At 38.2% G+C, this 19,440-nt stretch overlaps 2 protein-coding genes across 9 annotated transcripts; one reads left to right on the forward strand and one right to left on the reverse strand.

Annotated features, from left to right (window-relative positions):
* The first annotated feature begins 8,148 nt into the window (after positions 1-8,148).
* On the forward strand, positions 8,149-15,385 carry LOC127084051 (nuclear poly(A) polymerase 4). Of its 8 annotated transcripts, none has more exons than XR_007788610.1 (13): positions 8,149-8,534; positions 8,629-8,706; positions 9,983-10,090; positions 10,635-10,697; positions 10,789-10,947; positions 11,960-12,073; positions 12,181-12,243; positions 12,337-12,666; positions 12,753-12,917; positions 13,079-13,792; positions 13,885-14,265; positions 14,807-14,850; positions 14,940-15,385. XR_007788610.1 is itself a non-coding variant. In XM_051024426.1 (13 exons), exons 1-12 carry the CDS (start codon positions 8,382-8,384, stop codon positions 14,224-14,226), a joined length of 2,184 nt encoding a protein of 727 aa, XP_050880383.1. In that variant the 5' UTR covers positions 8,149-8,381; the 3' UTR covers positions 14,227-14,265; positions 14,634-15,385. The 8 variants fall into 8 exon arrangements, 5 of the variants coding, with proteins under 5 accessions (XP_050880383.1, XP_050880385.1, XP_050880386.1 ...); XR_007788609.1 differs by having other exon boundaries at positions 13,885-14,085; positions 14,191-14,850; XR_007788608.1 differs by having other exon boundaries at positions 13,885-14,085; positions 14,634-14,850.
* Positions 15,386-15,643: 258 nt separating this feature from the next.
* On the reverse strand, positions 15,644-19,070 carry LOC127084049 (receptor-like protein kinase 5). Its single transcript, XM_051024423.1, has 2 exons — positions 16,253-19,070; positions 15,644-16,176 (listed from the first exon to the last, which is right to left on the reverse strand). Exons 1-2 carry the CDS (start codon positions 18,912-18,914, stop codon positions 15,731-15,733), a joined length of 3,108 nt encoding a protein of 1,035 aa, XP_050880380.1. The 5' UTR covers positions 18,915-19,070; the 3' UTR covers positions 15,644-15,730.
* Positions 19,071-19,440: the final 370 nt, after the last annotated feature.

Here is a 19,440-nt window from a genome sequence, read left to right on the forward strand (position 1 = left end):
AAGTTATAGATCTTTTCAAGACAATGAATTTGGATATAAATTTTGCATCATTTGGATTTTTTATGAGAAAGTTATGGGCAGTTTAAGTTGGACTTCTGAGTTTTTCAACTGTAATCTGACCTATAATGTCTTGCATTATTTCATGTGTTTCTTTTAGAGTTATGAAATTTTGTCCAACATAACATTTGAAGTAGACATATTAAATTTTCCAATGCACTTGGTCCCACCTCAAAATAATTAAAAATGAGTGAGTTAGGTTCCTGCGAAGTTGACCTAAAATTAGGGTTTCAACTGTAATCTGACCTATAATGTCTTGCATTATTTCATGTGTTTCTTTTAGAGTTATGAAATTTTGTCCAACATAACATTTGAAGTAGACATCTTAAATTTTCCAATGCACTTGGTCCCACCTCAAAATAATTAAAAATGAGTGAGTTAGGTCGCTGCGAAGTTGACCTAAAATTAGGGTTTCTGTCAAAATGATCTATAATGTTTTGAAATGAATGATGAGCTTCCAAGTTTCAAATGGATTTTTGATGAACATGAAAGTTGTTCATATGGCGACTGTTGTTAAAACTTGAATGGAGGCGCCAATTGGATTGGCTAGGGCACCTACCCTTGCCTAGGGCACCTGCCCTAGCCAATCCAATTGGCGCCTATGTGTATGTTTTAAAAGGAGGCGCCAACTCAATTGGCGAGTCCCTCATAAAATGCCTTTTTTGTCTTATAAATAGATGCATTGTGTGACCTATTGTTTCACAACTCATATAATCATTTGGCTATCATGTTTGGTGTTCGTCGCCGATACGGTAAGGTGATTTATGCGAGAGACAAACCTCAATTGCTGATGCTGTTTTGGAACATCACCACGTTAGATCAACTGAAGAGGGAGCTGGTTCGATGGTTAGACGGGAAAATACCAGAAGGGGAAAAAATCAGAAGTATTGAGAGACTTGACAGTATCTTTGGTTGGGTGCGAATGAAGACTGATAAGGATGCTAGGGAAATGATGTTTGGTCGAGACGACATTAATTTGATTGTTGTAATCAGTTAGAATTATTTATGTTTTCAGATGTTTTGTACTGATGTTGGTTATGAAACTCGTTGTAACAAGAACTTAATGATATATATTGATTGATTGTTACAAAAATACAATGTTACAAAAAGCATAAGATCAAGATAAAATGTTACAAAAAGCTTAAGGTCTAGATAAAATGTTACAAAAATCTTAAGATCTAGATGATGCTCCTTGATTGGGACAGTTGTTTTTGTTGTGTCCTGGTTGACGACAGATACTACATAATCTTATCATTTTATCTGTGGAATCCATCTCTGTTCTGATACGTGTGCTGTTTGACCTTCCTTTCTTCTTTCTACGCATCTCTTCATTGTGCCAAACAATATCTCCTTCATATGGAGGCCAGTAATCCTCCATTGGTAGTACTGAAAAGCTTTGACTATATACATTCATGATGGTGTTTGCCTTGTACACATCAGATAAATGGGTGTAAGCGTCTTGACGAGTATAAGCGCATGCTGCAATGACATGGGAGCAAGGTATGCGGAAGGCCTGAAATTTTCCACAATCGCACCAACTTCTGTGTAGTTTAACCGCGTAGGCTAAATTTGGTCTCCCCTCGCTGTTGCCCATTGTTTCGTGGACGCTGAAATTTTGTCTTTGACGGTCAAACACTGTTACAGCGTGTGTCGTAGCTTTGATGCTCTCCTCTTTCATGACCTTCATGCAACACTCACTGAATACTTGTCCAGACATTAACACTGCACTCCATCTTTCACCTCTGGTTGCGAACATAGAAGCCAACCTATAATAGGTTGATCTTACCAAGGCGGTTATCGGCAGGTTTCGAATTCCTTTGAAAACCTCGTTCATGCATTCCACAATGTTTGTTGTCATGTGGCCCCATCGACGACCACCGTCAAATGCTCTTGTCCACTGCTCTACTGGGATGTTATTTATCCATCTCCCCGCGTCTTCATTAGACAGACGAATCTCATCACGATAATATTGAAAAGACGGTTGAGTTAAAGCATACCCAACATTCACCACCTTCTTGCGAAGATTCTTATCTTTTATAGCACGCATGAAGTTTTGTGCAATGTGTCTGATATAGTAGACATGTGTAGAAGGAGGATCATGCCATCCGTTGTCATGGTTGTTGTAGGCACTTTCGATGACAGCATGTCTATCAGAAATCAAACATAGATTGGCTTGTGGAGCGACATGCGTTCTGAGATGTCGAAGAAAGAAACCCCATCCACCAGCCGTTTCACCTTCAACAAGAGCAAAGGCAATGGGAAATACATTGTTGTTACCGTCTTGTGCAACTGCCATGAGCAACGTACCCTTGTATTTTCCGTATAACCAAGTGCCATCAATTTGCAGGAGAGGTTTGCAGAAAGCGAAACCTTTGATGCACGGGTCAAATGCCCAAAAGAGACGGTGAAATATTCTATTACCTGTAGCACAGGTTCCGTCTGGCATCATTGCTGGCACTGTCTCCAGAATTGCCACAGTTCCTGGGACATAAGTTTTTAGTGCCCATAAAAACCGTGGTAATTCCTTGAATGAGTCCTCCCAGTTTCCGAAAACCTGCTCAACAGCCTTTGTCCTCGCAATCCATGCTTTCTTGTAAGATGGAGTATAATTATATGTTGTTCGGATATGGGATATAATTATACTCACCTTCACTGATGGGTCTTTATTTACCAATGGCAGAATGTCTCGACATATCAAAGCTGTGCTCAGTTTACGGTGATCTTGTTCAACGGTTGTTGCGACGCAACTGTGTGGTGGGTCTATTGAAGCGATCTCCCAAGAGTCATTTTTCTTCTTGTAAGATGCAGCCAAACGAAATTTACAAAGCATGTTACGACATTCGATAACATACCTTCTAGAATCAGTGCGTTTCACCGTAAAGTCAGCAAAGTTGTTCATGTGGTATTTTTTGATTGCCAAGACACATTCCTCTTTGGTACGAAACATGTCTCCCACCTTTAATTCGCCTACTGGTCTCGGATACGGATTATAGAAGACACTGTCGGACATTTCATCGTCGTTAAGAGCCATATTTGTCATATGTTGAGGAGGAATATAGGCATGAGTAGGAGGTATTGGTGGTGGTTGAGCCTCATCTTCATCGTCGTTATTCAGGATGTGATCAACCTGTATCTCAGTCTCCTCTTCTTCTTCATCAATAACGTCGACCTCTACTTCTGCTTCTGGGTTGAGTTCATCTGACCATTGTGCATCATCTGCAGCATCTCCACCAGCTGGATCCTGATCTGTTAGTTGAGACTGTTGAGACGGTATACATGGCTGTAGAGTAATGTACAACTCGATACAATCCATGCCTGAATGTTCATGACTAAGAAACATGCTTTCAACATCTTCATCGTCTCGTATCTTTAGGGGGAAAAACTTGCATTGACCATTCTCAAAAAATATAGGATTCTGATATGTCATATTTGACACATTACCTGATGCTATGAAGGATTGTATTCTTTTTTTGAAATGCAAAAAGGTTGCATTTCTCTTCATCGTGACTCTAATGGTATCAGTGTTTTTAAAACAAAAACCATGAATCTCAGACTCAAAAGTTTCACCGTTGCAGTGAACGTTGATACTGTATAATGATGAAGATGACATTTTGGAGATGAAAACTATTTTGCAAGTGCAGATGAATGTGAGTGAAGATGCTAAGTATTTTGCAGATGATAAGTATTAATGTGAGTGAAGATGAATGTGAGTGAAGATGAAAAGTATTTTGGAGATGAAAAGTATTTTGCAAGTGCAGATGAATGTGATAGTAAGACACTTAAATAGATGGTATCAGTGTCTCACATTGAAGCTAGTCTGAGATACCGTGTCAAGCATGCAAGTAATTTCAGAGATGAGGTGTCTGTCATGCAAGACAGTGTGACCTGATGTGTCAAGCATGCTAGCTAGTCAAGAGTTGATGTGTCTGTCATGCAAGACAGTGTGAGTTGATGTGTCAAGCATGTTAGCTAGTCAAGACTTGATGTGTCTGTCATGCAAGACAGAAGTGAGTATTCAGCATGCAGGATACTAGAGAGCCACGTGTCTGAGATGATGTGTCAATCCTGCAAGACAGTGTGAGTTGATGTGTCAGCCAGGCAAGCTATCAAGAAGGTAGTCATCAGCATACAGGAGACAAGACAGACACGTGTCGAACACCTAAGATGGTCAGAGATGATGTGTCAATCATGCAAGCCATCCATAAGTGTTTTGTTCAGCTTGCAGGAGACAACAATGCCATGTGTCAGACATGCAGAAGGTGGCGCCAATTGGTTTGGCGCCTACCTTTAAGGCTTGTACATGGTCGCCAATTTGAATGGCGCCCCCATGGAGTCAGTCCTCGAAACCAAGCATTCAGAACTAGCCTTGCATGCATGTACCCTATGGTGTCGCCAATTTGAATGGCGCCCCCTCCTTAATATTGTACATGGTCGCCAAATGAGGTGGAGACACCATTCAAACACAATTTTTCATGCACTCCTCCATTTGACTATAAATTGATCCACTCCTTCAACAATTCTTCCACACCAACATTCTCACTACTTCATCTACATTTCTCACTACTTCATCTACATTACTTCTTTTACAATTTCATCTTCAACAAAATCTTCCATTTTCATCTACACCAACTCCCCAACAATATGTCTTTACTCACAATGGGCGAAGCACACAGAGGAACAGTTGCAAACATCGCGACATACGTAAGTTTTTTCTTATACTTCTTTTTTATGTTTCATCTCCACCAACCCCATTTTATTTTGAAATACCGACTTAGTCAAGTGTTACATTATTTCTATTATAGGATGTCTCAAGGTTTCGCACTCGAGTCCACGAATTTGTCCCAATGGACCCGATGATTCAACCTTATGTTGAACTCGCCGGTTTTGGTCACCTTAGCAAAATTATGTCTTGGTCTATAGATAACAAGTTCATTCTAGCCTTATGCGAAAGATGGAGGCCAGAGACACACACATTTTGGTTTCCAACCGGTGAGTGTACCGTGACGTTAGAAGACGTCTACATGCTTTTAGGACTACGAATTGAAGGCAAAGCTATTAATGGTAAGACCAACTTTCCAAATTCAATTTGCATGGAGCTTTTAAACACTGATTTGTTAGATGATAATGCTAGGGGACAAGGTATACTACTTTCACGCCTAAAGTCATATTATAATAGTTTTTATTTAGATGAGCATTCTACCGAAGATGCTCGAATCATCAAAACTAGGTGTTACATTATGTTGTTACTAGGATCCTTTTTATTTCCCGAAGGTAGTGGTTCTAGCATGCATATTATGTACTTACCTTTACTTAGACATATAGATAGAATAGGTAGTTATAGTTGGGGATCCGCATGTCTAGCCTATCTCTATAGTTCTTTGTGCAAAAACTCCCACAAAGATACTTCTACATTTTCTGGATGTTCTGTTTTGCTACAAGCATGGGGATGGTAAAGACTACCGTCTCTAGCACCGGTCAATAACAACCCCTTCACTTTTCCATATGCAAAAAAGTAAGTTGTTTAAATTGCTATATCTTTACTTCCTTCCTTACAGTTTATTACCCATAACTAATTTATTTTAACTTTTTGGTGTAGATGGTCGGCACGCGGTATGAATTACAGCAGATGTCCGAGACACTGTATTACTCAATATCGCAACCTGTTGGATCACCTTCGACCGGCAGACGTAAGCAAAATAATTACATTATTTCTTCATATTATGTTGACTTTTTCTACATTCATTTAAATCCTATTGTCTTTAACATTTCAGTTCATTTGGCGTCCATACCTTAATATGGATCATGAGCATCAGATCAACCCTGAAGACGTAGCTGTATGGACAACATGCACATCGATAATACGGTTCACAACAGTGGAGCTGCACAACGCCGATCGTGTGAAGCTGCAGTTTGGTATGGTCCAGAATATCCCAGATCCCCCAGCTAGCCTAGGAGAATGGCATATGCGTAAAGTGAACGACCAATGGAACTACAACCCTTGGCAAACCTTCGCAAGATCAGAGTGTCGCAAGTGGAAGCACCGTCATGACCATGTCTTAACTGACGCAGTCATGCCAAATGAGGCAAAACCAAGTCGTACTTATATGGCTTGGTATAGATCAGTTGGATTTCAATTCATCGCCGATGATATGTACCTCTACGACCCACGCCAGACAAGTTACACACAAGAAGGCTCAACATCTAACCCCCAACAACATTATCAGCCCGGTTACTCACAACCACCTATCCGACAAACTTTCCGTTCCACAAACACACAAACATACAACCAAAACATGCCATTCACTCAACCCCAAAACCAAGAACATCCCCCATACCACCACCAACAAATGGACCATCAACCTTCGACCGAACATCGCTTCGCACCCACACCATCACCCTACCAAAGTCGCCTTACCCAAAACACTAACCGCTCCATCACCTACCGTAGCCAAGAACCCCAAACATCACAATACCAAAACATCCCACAACCATATCTCTTCCAAACACCCCAACAACCTTTCCAACCTTTCCTAGACCTATCATTGTCACCCATGTCCCCCTTCAACCGTCCTGGTCGCCCATCCATGAGTCAACCACACCCCAACTTCTCTGGCATGGGTCATGAGCTCAGCTACGCCGGTACACCATCATTGAATACTGAAGACTATGCTGAGTTGGCTGAATACCTCAACGGATCTTCTCCTGTAGGAGGTAATGACGCTCCTGGACCATCAGATGAACAAACACCGGTGCAGAATCGTCAACGTGGGTTAGGGCCAAGGGTTAGGGTAGCTAGGGGATGTGGGACCGGAGGTCGGTTAGGTGATCCCGGTCATCACCATTAGGATTCATTGTGTAAAATCCAAATTTTATTAATATCAATTCGTATTATGTCAAATTTATCTTTGTGTAAACTCCAAACATTAGGTTTCTTTCATAATTCTAAAATAAACACATATCATAATACAAAAATTTATAGGTTAGAAACCCTAATTCAAGGACTTGTTATTGTTATGTTGAAGGGCTTGAATTTGGTCCCTTTTGGCAAAATTCACATACACATATTTTGACAGAAACCCTAATTTTGGGTCAAGTTCGCAAGGACCTACCTCACTCATTTTTAATTATTTTGAGGTGGGACCAAGTGCATTGGAAAATTTAAGATGTCTACTTCACTTGTTATGTTGGACAAAAATTCATAACTCTAACACAAACACATGCAATAATACAAAACATTATAGGTCAGATAACAGATAAAATGTCAAAGAGTCCAAGTTCAAGTGCCCATACCTTTCTCATAAAATTTGCAAATGATGCAAAACTTTAGTCCAAATTCATTATCTTGAAAAGATCTACAACTTTTATGTTGAAGGTTTTGTCATTTTAGGCTTTTATCATTCAAACTAAAGGGCTTGAAGTTGGTCCCTTTTCGCAAAATTCACATACACTTGTTTTGACAGAAACCCTAATTTTGGGTCAAGTTCGCAGGGACATAACTCACTCATTTTTAATTATTTTGAGGTGGGACCAAGTGAATTGGAAAATTTAAGATGTCTACTTCAAATGTTATGTTGGACAAAAATTCATATTCCTAAAAGAAACACATGCAATAATACAAAACATTATGACTCAGATAACAGTTAAAAAACTCAGAAGTCCAACTTCAACTGCCCATAACTTTCTCATAAAAAATCCAAATGATGCAAAATTTATATCCAAATTCATTGTCTTGAAAAGATCTACAACTTTCATGTTGGAAGTGTTTTTATTTGAGGCTTTTTTAAGGGAGGCACCAATTGGATTGACGCCCCCTCTTAAAAATTACACATAGGCGCCAATTGGATTGGCTATGGCAGGTGCCCTAACCAATCCAATTGGCGCCTCCTTGCAATTTTTAAGAGGGGGCGCCAATCCAATTGGCGCCTCCCTTAAAAAGTGGGGTATATTGGGAAATTTTTTGAAAACTGGGTTATTTTGGGAATTTATTCGAAAAAGTGGGGTATATTGGTAAAAAATCCTTCTTTTTGTTGTTTTTTCAATTAAAAACATTTGGGGTCAAAATAATGCATTTGAAGCGAGAAAAACATTAAAAAAATGAAAAAAAGGAATACAGACGTGATTGGTTGGAGTGATACAACACAACGTTTAACACTCCCTCCGTTTAACAAAAATCGGTTTCAGATTCACATTAATTATTCTTTCCAAACGCTCCTTTGACTTCCCCAAACCCCAATTCCCAATCCAAATCCATTTACGTCTTTACAATATAATTCAGATGCCAACGATTTGAAATTAGGGTTTGCTTTATTTGAATCCAACTCGAAATGGCGGTCTCCGGTAGTCCTGTTGGTGGTTCCACACCTCCACCGCCGCCGCCGCCACCACAAGAACAAGCTAACAAGCTTGGATTCACAAAACCTATCTCTCTTGCTGGTCCCACGACTGCTGATCTTCATCGTAACGCCGAATTGGAGAAGGTGGATTTGATTCATTGTTCATTTTCAAGCTTTCGCATTGGTTCTCTTGAAATGATAACAATTCATTTTGTTTTTTTTTCTTCTTTTATTTCAGTTTTTGGTTGATTCGGGTCTTTACGAGAGCAATGAAGAATCTGCTAGCAGACAAGAGGTTCTTCGCCGTTTAGATCAGGTTATTTATTTCTTCGATCTCATTTTTGTATATCAGCTTATGGTTGTTTTCAACAGTTAGTTTTACTTGTTTTGTTCGCATTTATGATAATGATGGGTGAAATTATTAATATTAGCTTTGGTTTATTCATACATGATACATATTATGGGACAGTAGAGAATTGAACAACAATCTAGGTTGTTAAGTTGAGATAGCATTGTGTAGCACCTACCCCCAGTTTATAGAGCAAACAGAAATACTCAAAAAATAGATAAATATACAAAATAAAAGAGACCATATGCTTAATAGTTACGGAACTTAAATTATAGAGTAATAAAACTTGACCCAGGAAAGAAGAACATTACATAACTGAAGTAAAAGCAGGAAGAATGAAAGTAGGAAGAAGAACTTGATTATTGTTTGAGCACAAACATAGCATATTGAAGAACAAAACATTATGCTTAAAAGGGTTTGAATTGATACTTAAACCCTTGAAAAAGAGAACAATGTGAAAAAAGGATTTGAGAAAATTTTCCCTGAAACCTTAATAGAGGGCGCCTTACCGAACTGCTACTGCTGCTATAAGCCAATAGCGTGCTTAACCCTTCTACAACTATGATATTCTGCTATAGCAGCGCAATAGTGCGTTAGTCAACATGGAGAACAATGTTTGGAGCTTTGCTAGATTGGTGCTTGTTCAGGGTTCTTTCTTCTTCAACCCCAATGGTACTACAATGGCTTGGGGATTGTACCTTATCTTGTTGTCTAGTGGACTGAGGTGTTTCACTCTATGTTATTAAATTCGGACGTTCCGGCCATTATCTCGGCACAGAACAACGAAATCAAGAAAACTGCGTTAGGCTGTGCCGTTCCGTCACATATGGGTGACTCGGCTGAAACGACCGCAATAATGGGATTGGATTCAAAACAATGCCGTATCAGGGCGGCTGCTCCGGCCGCGTCAGCTGTAAATGATATTACCCTAAAATTTAAGGATAGCAAGGTTATTTTATTGGCATTTGCAAACATGTTTTCTCAAGACTTCTGACTTTTATTTCTAAATATGAATACTTCATGAATTTTGATTAATTAAATTTAGTTTTTAACAATTATGTGTTCATTAATATTAACTAAGTTAGTATCCGCGTTACTAAAATATCGGCCGTTCGCTTGCGCTTCCGTTCCGTTCCCTTTTTGAAGATTGTCGCGTCGTGCCGCGGTACAAGATTGATAACATAGGTTTCACTTCGTTCTTCAAGTTAAAATTTTGTAATGATTAGGTTTACCTGTAATGCAGATTGTTAAAAGCTGGGTGAAGCTGTTGACCCGCCAACGAGGCTACACAGATCAGATGGTTGAGGATGCAAATGCGGTCATTTTCACTTTTGGCTCTTACCGATTAGGGGTGAGTCTGTTGGTGTTACCTTTATCTTTATATGTTCTAGGGCTTGCATATTGTGAAAAACTTTTATGCATGGAACAGTTGCTATTTTCTCTTAATAAATATGATAGTATTCCTCGCAAGAGAAACCTTTTGTATTTTTGGTGTATGCTTGTGAGTATGTCTCAACAGTGTGTAATTCCCAAGTCTGCAGAGTTTTGCAGTCTAGTTATAACAGTAGTTTATAACAATAATCATGTTTTAGACGCTATCAACAAATGACTGGTAGGCGGTGACTTTCATGGAATATTATATCTAAATTTATAACAAAATGTCTTAGTCTTCCGTACAACAACATCCCTTCCCCGTCCCTTTTGGTTAGTACATTCTTGTAGAAAATTGTTATTTTTTCTTTTATGATAAAAAGTGCTGTTCTGTTCTAAACCAATAGAAGTTGACAGCTAATGAGTTGTAATATTCCTGTTTTATGAAATACCGTTTTGTCTGTTTTGCTAGTGGTTTTTCTATAAGTGTTTGGATATAATTGCAACAATTTAAGCATTTGTAGGTTCATGGACCTGGAGTGGACATAGACACTTTGTGCATTGGTCCTTCTTATGTAAATCGAGAGGTGACATATTGCATCTAGTTTCTTTTGCTTAATTTAATTAAGTCCTTCGCATCAGTTATATTTTAGCCAGTGCATCTCTCTTTTGTATCAGGACTTCTTCATCATTTTGCATAACATCCTGGCTGAAATGGAAGAAGTTACTGAACTTCAACCGGTTCCTGATGCACATGTCCCAGTTATGAAATTCAAGTTCCAGGGAATTTCTATAGATTTGCTGTATGCAAGTATATCTATTTTGGTTGTGCCAGAAGTAAGTTTGGTCTTTTATTTCATCAGGAGCTTCATTTTTTCTGATAAGTTTTATTGATACATTAGTCTCTTGGGTTAATAATATGAGGAGGGCTTGGTAGCACAAGTAATTCTTCCTTTATAAAGTAAAGTTTTGTTGTGTGTATGAAATTGAATGCAACCATCATAAAAAAGAATGCAACCATGTCTTATCATTCTGTATACCAAGTCTATAATATTTATCTCTTTCCTTTTTTTGGCCTGCTTTGTTTGAACTGTAGAATCTTTTTCCTCTTGCCACCCATATAACATGTCTTCAGGAATTATGAAGAATGTGAAGGTTTAGTTGTTTTACTATTCTAGGTAATCCTATATTGGATTAGTGTGCCAGTGTTCATTTAGTACACATAAGTACAGTAAATGCATGTTTTAATTGTTTATCTTAATTTATTTATGCAGTTTGTTGAGTTTGATGCATTATATTAGAAAAAGTTGTTTAACAGGACTATTTGTTACTGCTATCCCTTTTTATGCTTCCTTTTGTGTTTTAGTTTTTTTTTTCTAAGAGCAAATCACATTTCTATGGTTTTTTCTTATTTGTTCATTCTAATCCCTTAGGCTTTGTTTAGGAATTTGGAGGGGAGGACTTCAAAAATGATTTTTAAAAAAAATCTAGAGAAATTTTTGACATTTTTTTGAAAATAAGATTTTTAGAATGATAAAATAATGCTTATCATTAATATCTTTTTAATTTTTGAAATACTATAACAAAAATTATATCTGAATAGTTTGTCTAAGCCCTCCAAAACCCTCATTCAAATGCAAATTTCGAGTTCCTCCAAATTAGTTTTTTTTTTTGATGTTATGAATAAAAACAAATCCTCCAAAACCCTCCCAATCAAAATCCTTCTATTCTTTTTATTCAATCCTTCCTATTTTTCAAAGCCCTCCCCTCCCTTCCTTTAAGCCTTAGAATCTAGTTTTTCTTGAAACTTGTTTTCACTTTATTATCGTTTTGAAACACTTATACACAGGAGCTGGATATCTCAGACGGTTCCATTTTGCATGATGTTGATGAACAAACTGTTCGAAGTCTTAATGGCTGCCGTGTGGCGGATCAAATTCTTAAACTTGTTCCAAATGTCGAGGTTAATACATTGTTCATTATTTGGTTTCATTGATATATATTAGATAGATTCAGTTCAATGGTTTTATCTTATTAATTTGATATTCTATTAACTCTTGACAATGATAGCACTTCCGAACTACCCTGCGTTGCTTAAAGTTTTGGGCTAAAAGACGCGGTGTTTATTCAAATGTAAGAACTACACACAACCTTAATATTTTTTTCATATCGAATGGCATGAGCATTTATGTTTCTTTTTTTATTAACTTATCTCGGTGTGTTTAGGTTACTGGATTCCTTGGAGGTGTAAATTGGGCTATTTTAGTTGCTAGAGTTTGCCAGTTTTACCCTAATGCAATCCCTAGTATGTTGGTTTCTAGATTCTTCAGGGTCTATTCACAGTGGCGGTGGCCAAACCCTGTAATGTTGTGCTCTATAGAAGAGAATGAACCATATCTCCCTATATGGGATCCTCGCAGAAACCCTAGGGACCGGTTTCACCTTATGCCAATAATTACTCCTGCATACCCTTGCATGAATTCCAGCTACAATGTCTCGACAAGCACTCTACGTGTTATGATGGAACAGTTCCAACATGGCAACAAGATTTGTGACGTAAGCGGTCTATTATTCCTTAAGTTCCTTTTCTCTTTTAATTTAAATTCATGACGTCTTTATTTAATTGATACTTCTACTGTTAGGAAATTGAGCTTAACAAATCACAGTGGAGTGCACTTTTTAAGCCATATGTCTTTTTTGAGGCATACAAAAACTATTTACAAGTAGACATAGTTGCGTTAGATGCTGATGATTTACTTTTATGGAGGGGTTGGGTAGAATCCCGACTGAGACAGCTAACCTTGAAGGTATATTCTTGTCAATCTTTTATGAGACTCTTCCTTGTCTGGATTTAATCTATGTCTCATGTCTGCATTTATTTGTTGAAGATGTTTGATCTGAACATCTTAACAAATTGTTTTATTTATGTCTGTATATGAAATACATGCTTTCAATTGTCTATGAGCAGATAGAGCGAGACACACATGGGATGCTGCAGTGTCATCCTTATCCACACGAGTATGCAGATGCGTCCAAGCCTTGTCCGCATTCTGCATTTTTCATGGGCTTGCAAAGAAAAGAGGGAGTAAGAGGTCAAGAAGGTCAGCAATTTGACATACGTGGAACGGTTGACGAATTCAGACAAGAAATTAGTATGTACGTATACTGGAAGCCGGGGATGGAAATTTATGTTTCTCATGTTCGTCGAAAGCAGCTCCCTGCATTTGTTTTTCCAGATGGCTACAAACGTACTCGAATGCCGAGGCATATGAGCCATGCAGCCGAGAAAACGAGGGAATGTACCACAAAGTGCTACTCTGGATCTAGCTCTTCTGAAAGGTGCATCAAGAGGAAGAATAGCCATGAAATGGTGGATGTGAAGCCAGATAAACCAGAGAAGCGGACATCTGTTAGCCCACAGAGGCTAGAATGTGTTTCACCTGAAAGTTGTACTAGTAAATTGGACGGTACACCTCAAATAAGTATTGAGTGTATTGAAGGGGTTAGGCCAGATGGCTCAACAACGAAGGACGCCGACAGAAATTGTGAAATCAAGTCATCTCATAGACTCTTAGGAAGTGATACAATTATTGAAGTAGGTGACATGCAGATAAATGAAACATGTTTTGTTGACTCCACACATGATAGGCTGAAATCAAGGGATTTAGAAGTTCAGAATGAGGTAAGCCTGCTGAATCAGTGGAAGAACCTTCCCTTGGGAAGTTGATTGGTTCATGTGAAATTCCTTAATTAGAAGTTGGTGATCCATTTCAGAATGGAGTCAACGGGGACAAAGCTCTGGACCTGTCTTTTGTTTGCTTGGAAAGGGCAGAAACTACATCTTCAAAATGCTTGACAAACTGGGAAGAGAGTGCTGTTAAAATGGATCAACAACTAGACAAAGCTTGTAATTTCACAAGGGCTGAATGTTCAGATTATGCACCAAGTGCCAGCACCCAGAACCTCAATTGCGAGGTGAGTTTCTTTATTTGAGGACTTTTAGATTAGGAACTGTTGTGGATGGCAATGAAAAATACTGGGAAGTCTGAGAGATAGTGAGAATCAGCCCATACTTTGCAGGGTGATGTTTGTGTGGCTGATCCTGATCAGTTCTGAATAGAGTATTTCAAAATATGCTGGCTGAAGAAGTTTAAGGTTTTGAATTTTCTAATCTCTTTCTGTTTTCTCCGTGTGGTAAAACTGATCTATATTATAACAATACTATTCTCACAAAATTGTTTTATCAACACTCACAAGAATACTATATTTCAAGGGTTTTCAGAATACAAAACTGATTTGATTATTTCCCCCCTTTGTTATAGCTTGTTATCACTTGGCATATAGATTATATTAAATCAGAATATGGTCTGTCCCTTTTCTCTTCCTATCTTGTTGGGTCTTACTATGTTCAGCTGTTCTTACTTGGTATATTTCCCCCTTTTGCTTCAAGATAATTTGGCTATCAATTTCGTGGCAATTGAATTTCATAATCAATCTTCTGACCGGTGAATATGTGGTCGCAGGTCTTGCACCACTATACGTGCTATGTTTCCAGTAACTGTGCTTAACAACCTGACTTGTTTTGTGTATAGAGAGGCTCAGAGACCAGACCTTCCTTTTGTTTCATTTTAAAATTTATTTGATTGCTTTGTTGGATTCCTAACATTGTTCTTTCTATTTTCCATCTTGTGTATAGACTGATGTCAGACTCAGGAGTGTATAAATTAAAGATGGAGCTAGGTCAGATTTTTTGCACAAGCTTGTGAAAGGGATATTTTTCGACTTTTTTGAAGTGTAAATACTGTTTCTCTTTGGTTTTGGCTTTGTAGGAGGGTAGGAGGATAAGTTTGGGATGCATCACATGGAGGTGATTAATAGAAATTGCTGCAAAACTTTATGCTATATCAAGGGCTGTTGCTGTACTGAGATCGTAAGAACATATGGAGAGACTTTGGCTGGACATTGAGAATGGAAGCTAATCGGATTAAGGTTTTGGCGAGTGTTGCATGTACATGGATGAACAGCATGACGGAGATGCTTGGAGATGCGGCCACATCCTGTTGTGTATAAAACATGAGCTCATTTCATCGTTAGAGCTGTGAATCATCTCATAAAACTTGACATATTTGCATGCCTGAGGAATGGGAACTTTGTTGTTTGCTTGTGATGTGGATGAGATCCATACATCTTGTAATGTAAATGTAATCAAACAGTCTTTATGGCTAAGTGGTTTAGAAGAGAAAATGTTAAAAGAGATATTTCTGTTGGCATTCAATTTGGAAGTTTAGATGGTAGGAAAAATCAATTTGCCCATGGATTTTGCTGTTCTTTAAAATTTTCATATTTTGGTGGACAGAATGACAATGATCGTTGAAAATTCAAACCTACAATGTGAGTTCAGGTTTGAATCCAGAACATGGTGTCAACCTTTTTAATGCAAGAGATTTTATGGACAAACGGGTTGCCTAAATAAAGCTGTAATGTGAACGATAGGTTATATGCTAGATTTATGGTTTTTTATTGGAAGACAATCTTAAACTATGACAATAATATAATTTCATTTGAAGTCTGAAAAAGTTGCATTACATAATATTTCATAATACTGTGAGGAATACTATCGTTACACACTGTATAAGCAGCTTTCTTCATTTTCAATCACAGTCCTACCATCCTTGTAACTAGAAATGTAAGTTGTGTTGCCGAGAAGCGGAGTGATCTCAAATTCAGTTGCCACTCTTCTATGTGCAGAACTTGAAGAACAACACTGCTGAAGAACTTGCAAAATCTCCTTTGTTGAAGGCCTAGTGGATGGTGATGTACTTGTGCACATGAGACCTAATTTGAAGACGTTAGTCATCTCTGCTGCATAGTGTGTTTCTCTGATATCCTCATCAAAGGCATCAGGGATACATTTTCCTTCATCACAATGCCGCCATGCCCAATCAACCAGGCTGCATGCATTCTCACCTCCATAATTAGGCTCCCTTCCCGTCACAAGCTCTAGTAGTACAACTCCAAAGCTATACACATCGACTTTCTCATCAATCCTGGTAGAATATGCATATTCTGCAATACAAGCGAAGCCTTTGATCAGTTAAGTTCAATATGGACATAAAAAAGTTTTGCAGTTAAAATCAATAACCTGGTGGAATGTAGCCGAAAGACCCTGCTAGAACAGACATGGTGTATGGTTCCCCATTCTTTGCCAACATCTTGGCAAGCCCAAAATCTGCTATACTTGCCTTGAACTTAGAGTCAAGCAATATATTGCTCGATTTGACATCTCTGTGAATGATTGGCACTGAACATTCATGATGCATGTAACACAGGCCTTGTGCAGCACCGATGGCAATGTTCGACCTTTTAGGCCAACTCAACACCATTTGATTTTCAGTGTGTGAGCTCAACCCAGAGACTAATGTTTTCTTCTTTTTATGAAGCCATTTGTCCAAGCTATGATTTTCCATGTATTCATAAACAAGAAGTTTAGAGTTTTCACTTGAATAACAACACAAAAGCTTCACTATATTGGAATGCCTAATATTGCCTAGAATTTCAACCTCAGCCATGAATTCTTTATCCAGTTTGTCATCCACATCCTTGACATTCCAAATCTTCTTCACTGCAATGTACTCACCGGGACGAGTTGAAGCTACTCGGTAAACTTTTCCAAACCCTCCACTTCCTATGAGGTTATTATCTGTCAAGCTTGAGAAGATATTTATTTCTGTGAGATCAAACCTCTGGAATGATGTAAGCCTCCATGTTGAAAGCTTACGCCCACAGTGCTTTTTACCACAATGCTTTTTCAATGCGCAGAAGGCCAAAGAAGCCGTGGCCAGCAACACAGCAACGGTAACAACAAGAATCAGAGCAATGAGTTTTGATTTCAAAGACGAATGATTTCTGAAGTGTTGTGGTGTGGTTTTTGTCAAGCAGCTTGAAAGGTTGAAATTTTCATTATGAGCACATAGTTGAGGATTGTTCAAGAAACTGTTTTCATATGCAAGATTCTCAAACTGATCAGGGATGTTCCCCGTAAGCTTGTTGGAAGACAAGTTAAGAAAAATAAGCTTCAAATTCACAAGCTGAGGCGGGATTTCACCGGTTATGTTATTTTCAGATAAATCCAAGTAGTCAAGGCTAGGAAGAGAAGACAAAGCTACAGGTATTCGACCCGTAATTTTGTTTCTCGAGATATTTAGAGTATTAAGTGATCGCCATGATATTATTTCAGACGGAAGTGTTCCAGAGAGTTGATTACCATCAAGCACGAGAGTAATGAGCTGCGATAAACCCGTTAATTCCCTTGGAACCTCACCAGAAAACAAGTTGTTTCCTGCATCAAAAACTACCAAATTTAAAGCAGAAGAAACTCCAAGAGATATCTGACCTGAAAAGTTATTGTTTCTAATCTCAAGTCTAGACATGTTCCATGATAATTTACTTGGAAGTTCACCGGAAAACAAGTTATCACTTAACATCAACGTCGACAATTTCGTCAAACTCCACAAACCCAAAGGAACTTCCCCTGAAAATCTGTTACTGTAAAGCTTAACAGTGGTAAGAGAAACACAATTCTCAAACCAATTTGGCAAGTTTCCACTGAGATTATTCAAAAAAGCAGTTACCCCCAACAAAACACCACCTTCACACAAATGTTCTGGTAACCCACCAATGAGTTGATTTTCACCAACTTCAAAAATCACAAGCTTTGAATACCTTCCAAATTCTGAAGGTACTGTTCCATTCAACTTATTTTCAAAAACCTTAAATTTCCTCAAACTTGGAATTAGCCCTAAACTGCTAGGTATCTCACCAGATAACTGATTTGAAAACAATTGCAGAACAGTCAAATTCTGCAACTTACCAAATGCTTTCGGTATTGAACCAGTTAAATTGTTCATCGACAAATCGATTTCTGTTAAATTCAAAGCCTGAACCGAATCAGGTATCACACCAATAAACCTGTTGAGGTAAAGGTACAAATAGGTCAATTTCTTTAGCGAGAATAAACTTCTAGGTATGTTTCCTGTTAAATTGTTGGTTGATAAATCCAAGTGTTCGAGATTCGTGAGATTCATGAAGCTTTCTGGAATGGTTCCGATCAAGTTACACTTTGATATCCACATGAATTTTAAGTTCTTCATTTTTCCGAACTCGAACGGAATTGCCATTGGTTTGAGTAGAAAGTTATCAGCTAAACCGAGAGTTTCGAGATTGGATAAGTCTCCGATTTCCCTTGGAATGGTTCCGTTGAAGTTGTTTTGAAAGAGGTAAAGTGTTTGAAGGTTCGAGAGTTTTCCGATACCCGCCGGGATATCACCGGTGAAGCTGTTGCCAGCGAGGTTGAGGTACGTGAGTGTTTTGAGGTTACCGATGTCGTCAGAGATTTTTCCGGCGAAGTAGTTCTGGGAGAGGTCGAGGTACCGGAGGTTGGAGCAGTTGTACATCCACGTCGGAAACTCCCCAGCGATGGAGTTGTTGGAGAGGTCAAGTTTAGTGAGGTTCTTGAGGTTGCAGATTGTTGAAGGGAGTTCCTGTATGGTGATGTCTTTGTTCGGGAGGAGAAGCTCCGTGACGGATCCACCGGTGCAATTGATCTCCGGCCATCCGCACGGCGAAGACGGTGACGGTTTCCATGATTGGAGCGACGGCGGATCACCAAGTTGACGTTTAAGAGTGAGAAGTATGGTTTCTTCGGAACTTGTAGGTTGTGAAATTACTTTAAAGGGTATTATGAAGGTTAGCAAGAGAAACAAATAACAGGGAAATTTCAACATAAAGAAGGGTAGCTCAGACATTTTGAAGATACTGTTTGAATATTTGCCGGGAAATTATGGTATTAGTTATTTCAATGTAACACGTTTGTGAATTTAGTTTATATATTGATATAAGTATGGGAAAAATAGCATTGGAAAAAGACATTAACTATAGACTTCAACGAAATGAGTGTGACACTGGAAATTAAGTTGATTAAAGTAAAGAGTTTTGTTCAAACACGATGGTTTTATGGTATGATTATTTTGTGATGGCCAATTTGTCATTGGTAGAAGTTTCCACTAGATAACTTGGGTTGGTTAAAATTACACACTATAGGTAAATACTATTAAATTTTTTATCGACTAGAGAGTAGACTTTCATTTGATTTTTTAAATAAAAATAAGTATGTTTTTCAAAATAAATTTAACCATATTTAAAAAAATAATCAAACTATCTTTCAAATAAAAAAATCATTGGTAAATGATTTAGATAATAACAAATACATATAACTTTTGTACATTCATGACGTATATATGTATGTCATGTCATTGCATGTGGTGCATATGC

Source organism: Lathyrus oleraceus, chromosome 5 (genome assembly GCF_024323335.1).
Source record: "Lathyrus oleraceus cultivar Zhongwan6 chromosome 5, CAAS_Psat_ZW6_1.0, whole genome shotgun sequence".
Classification (NCBI taxonomy): Eukaryota; Viridiplantae; Streptophyta; class Magnoliopsida; order Fabales; family Fabaceae; genus Lathyrus; species Lathyrus oleraceus.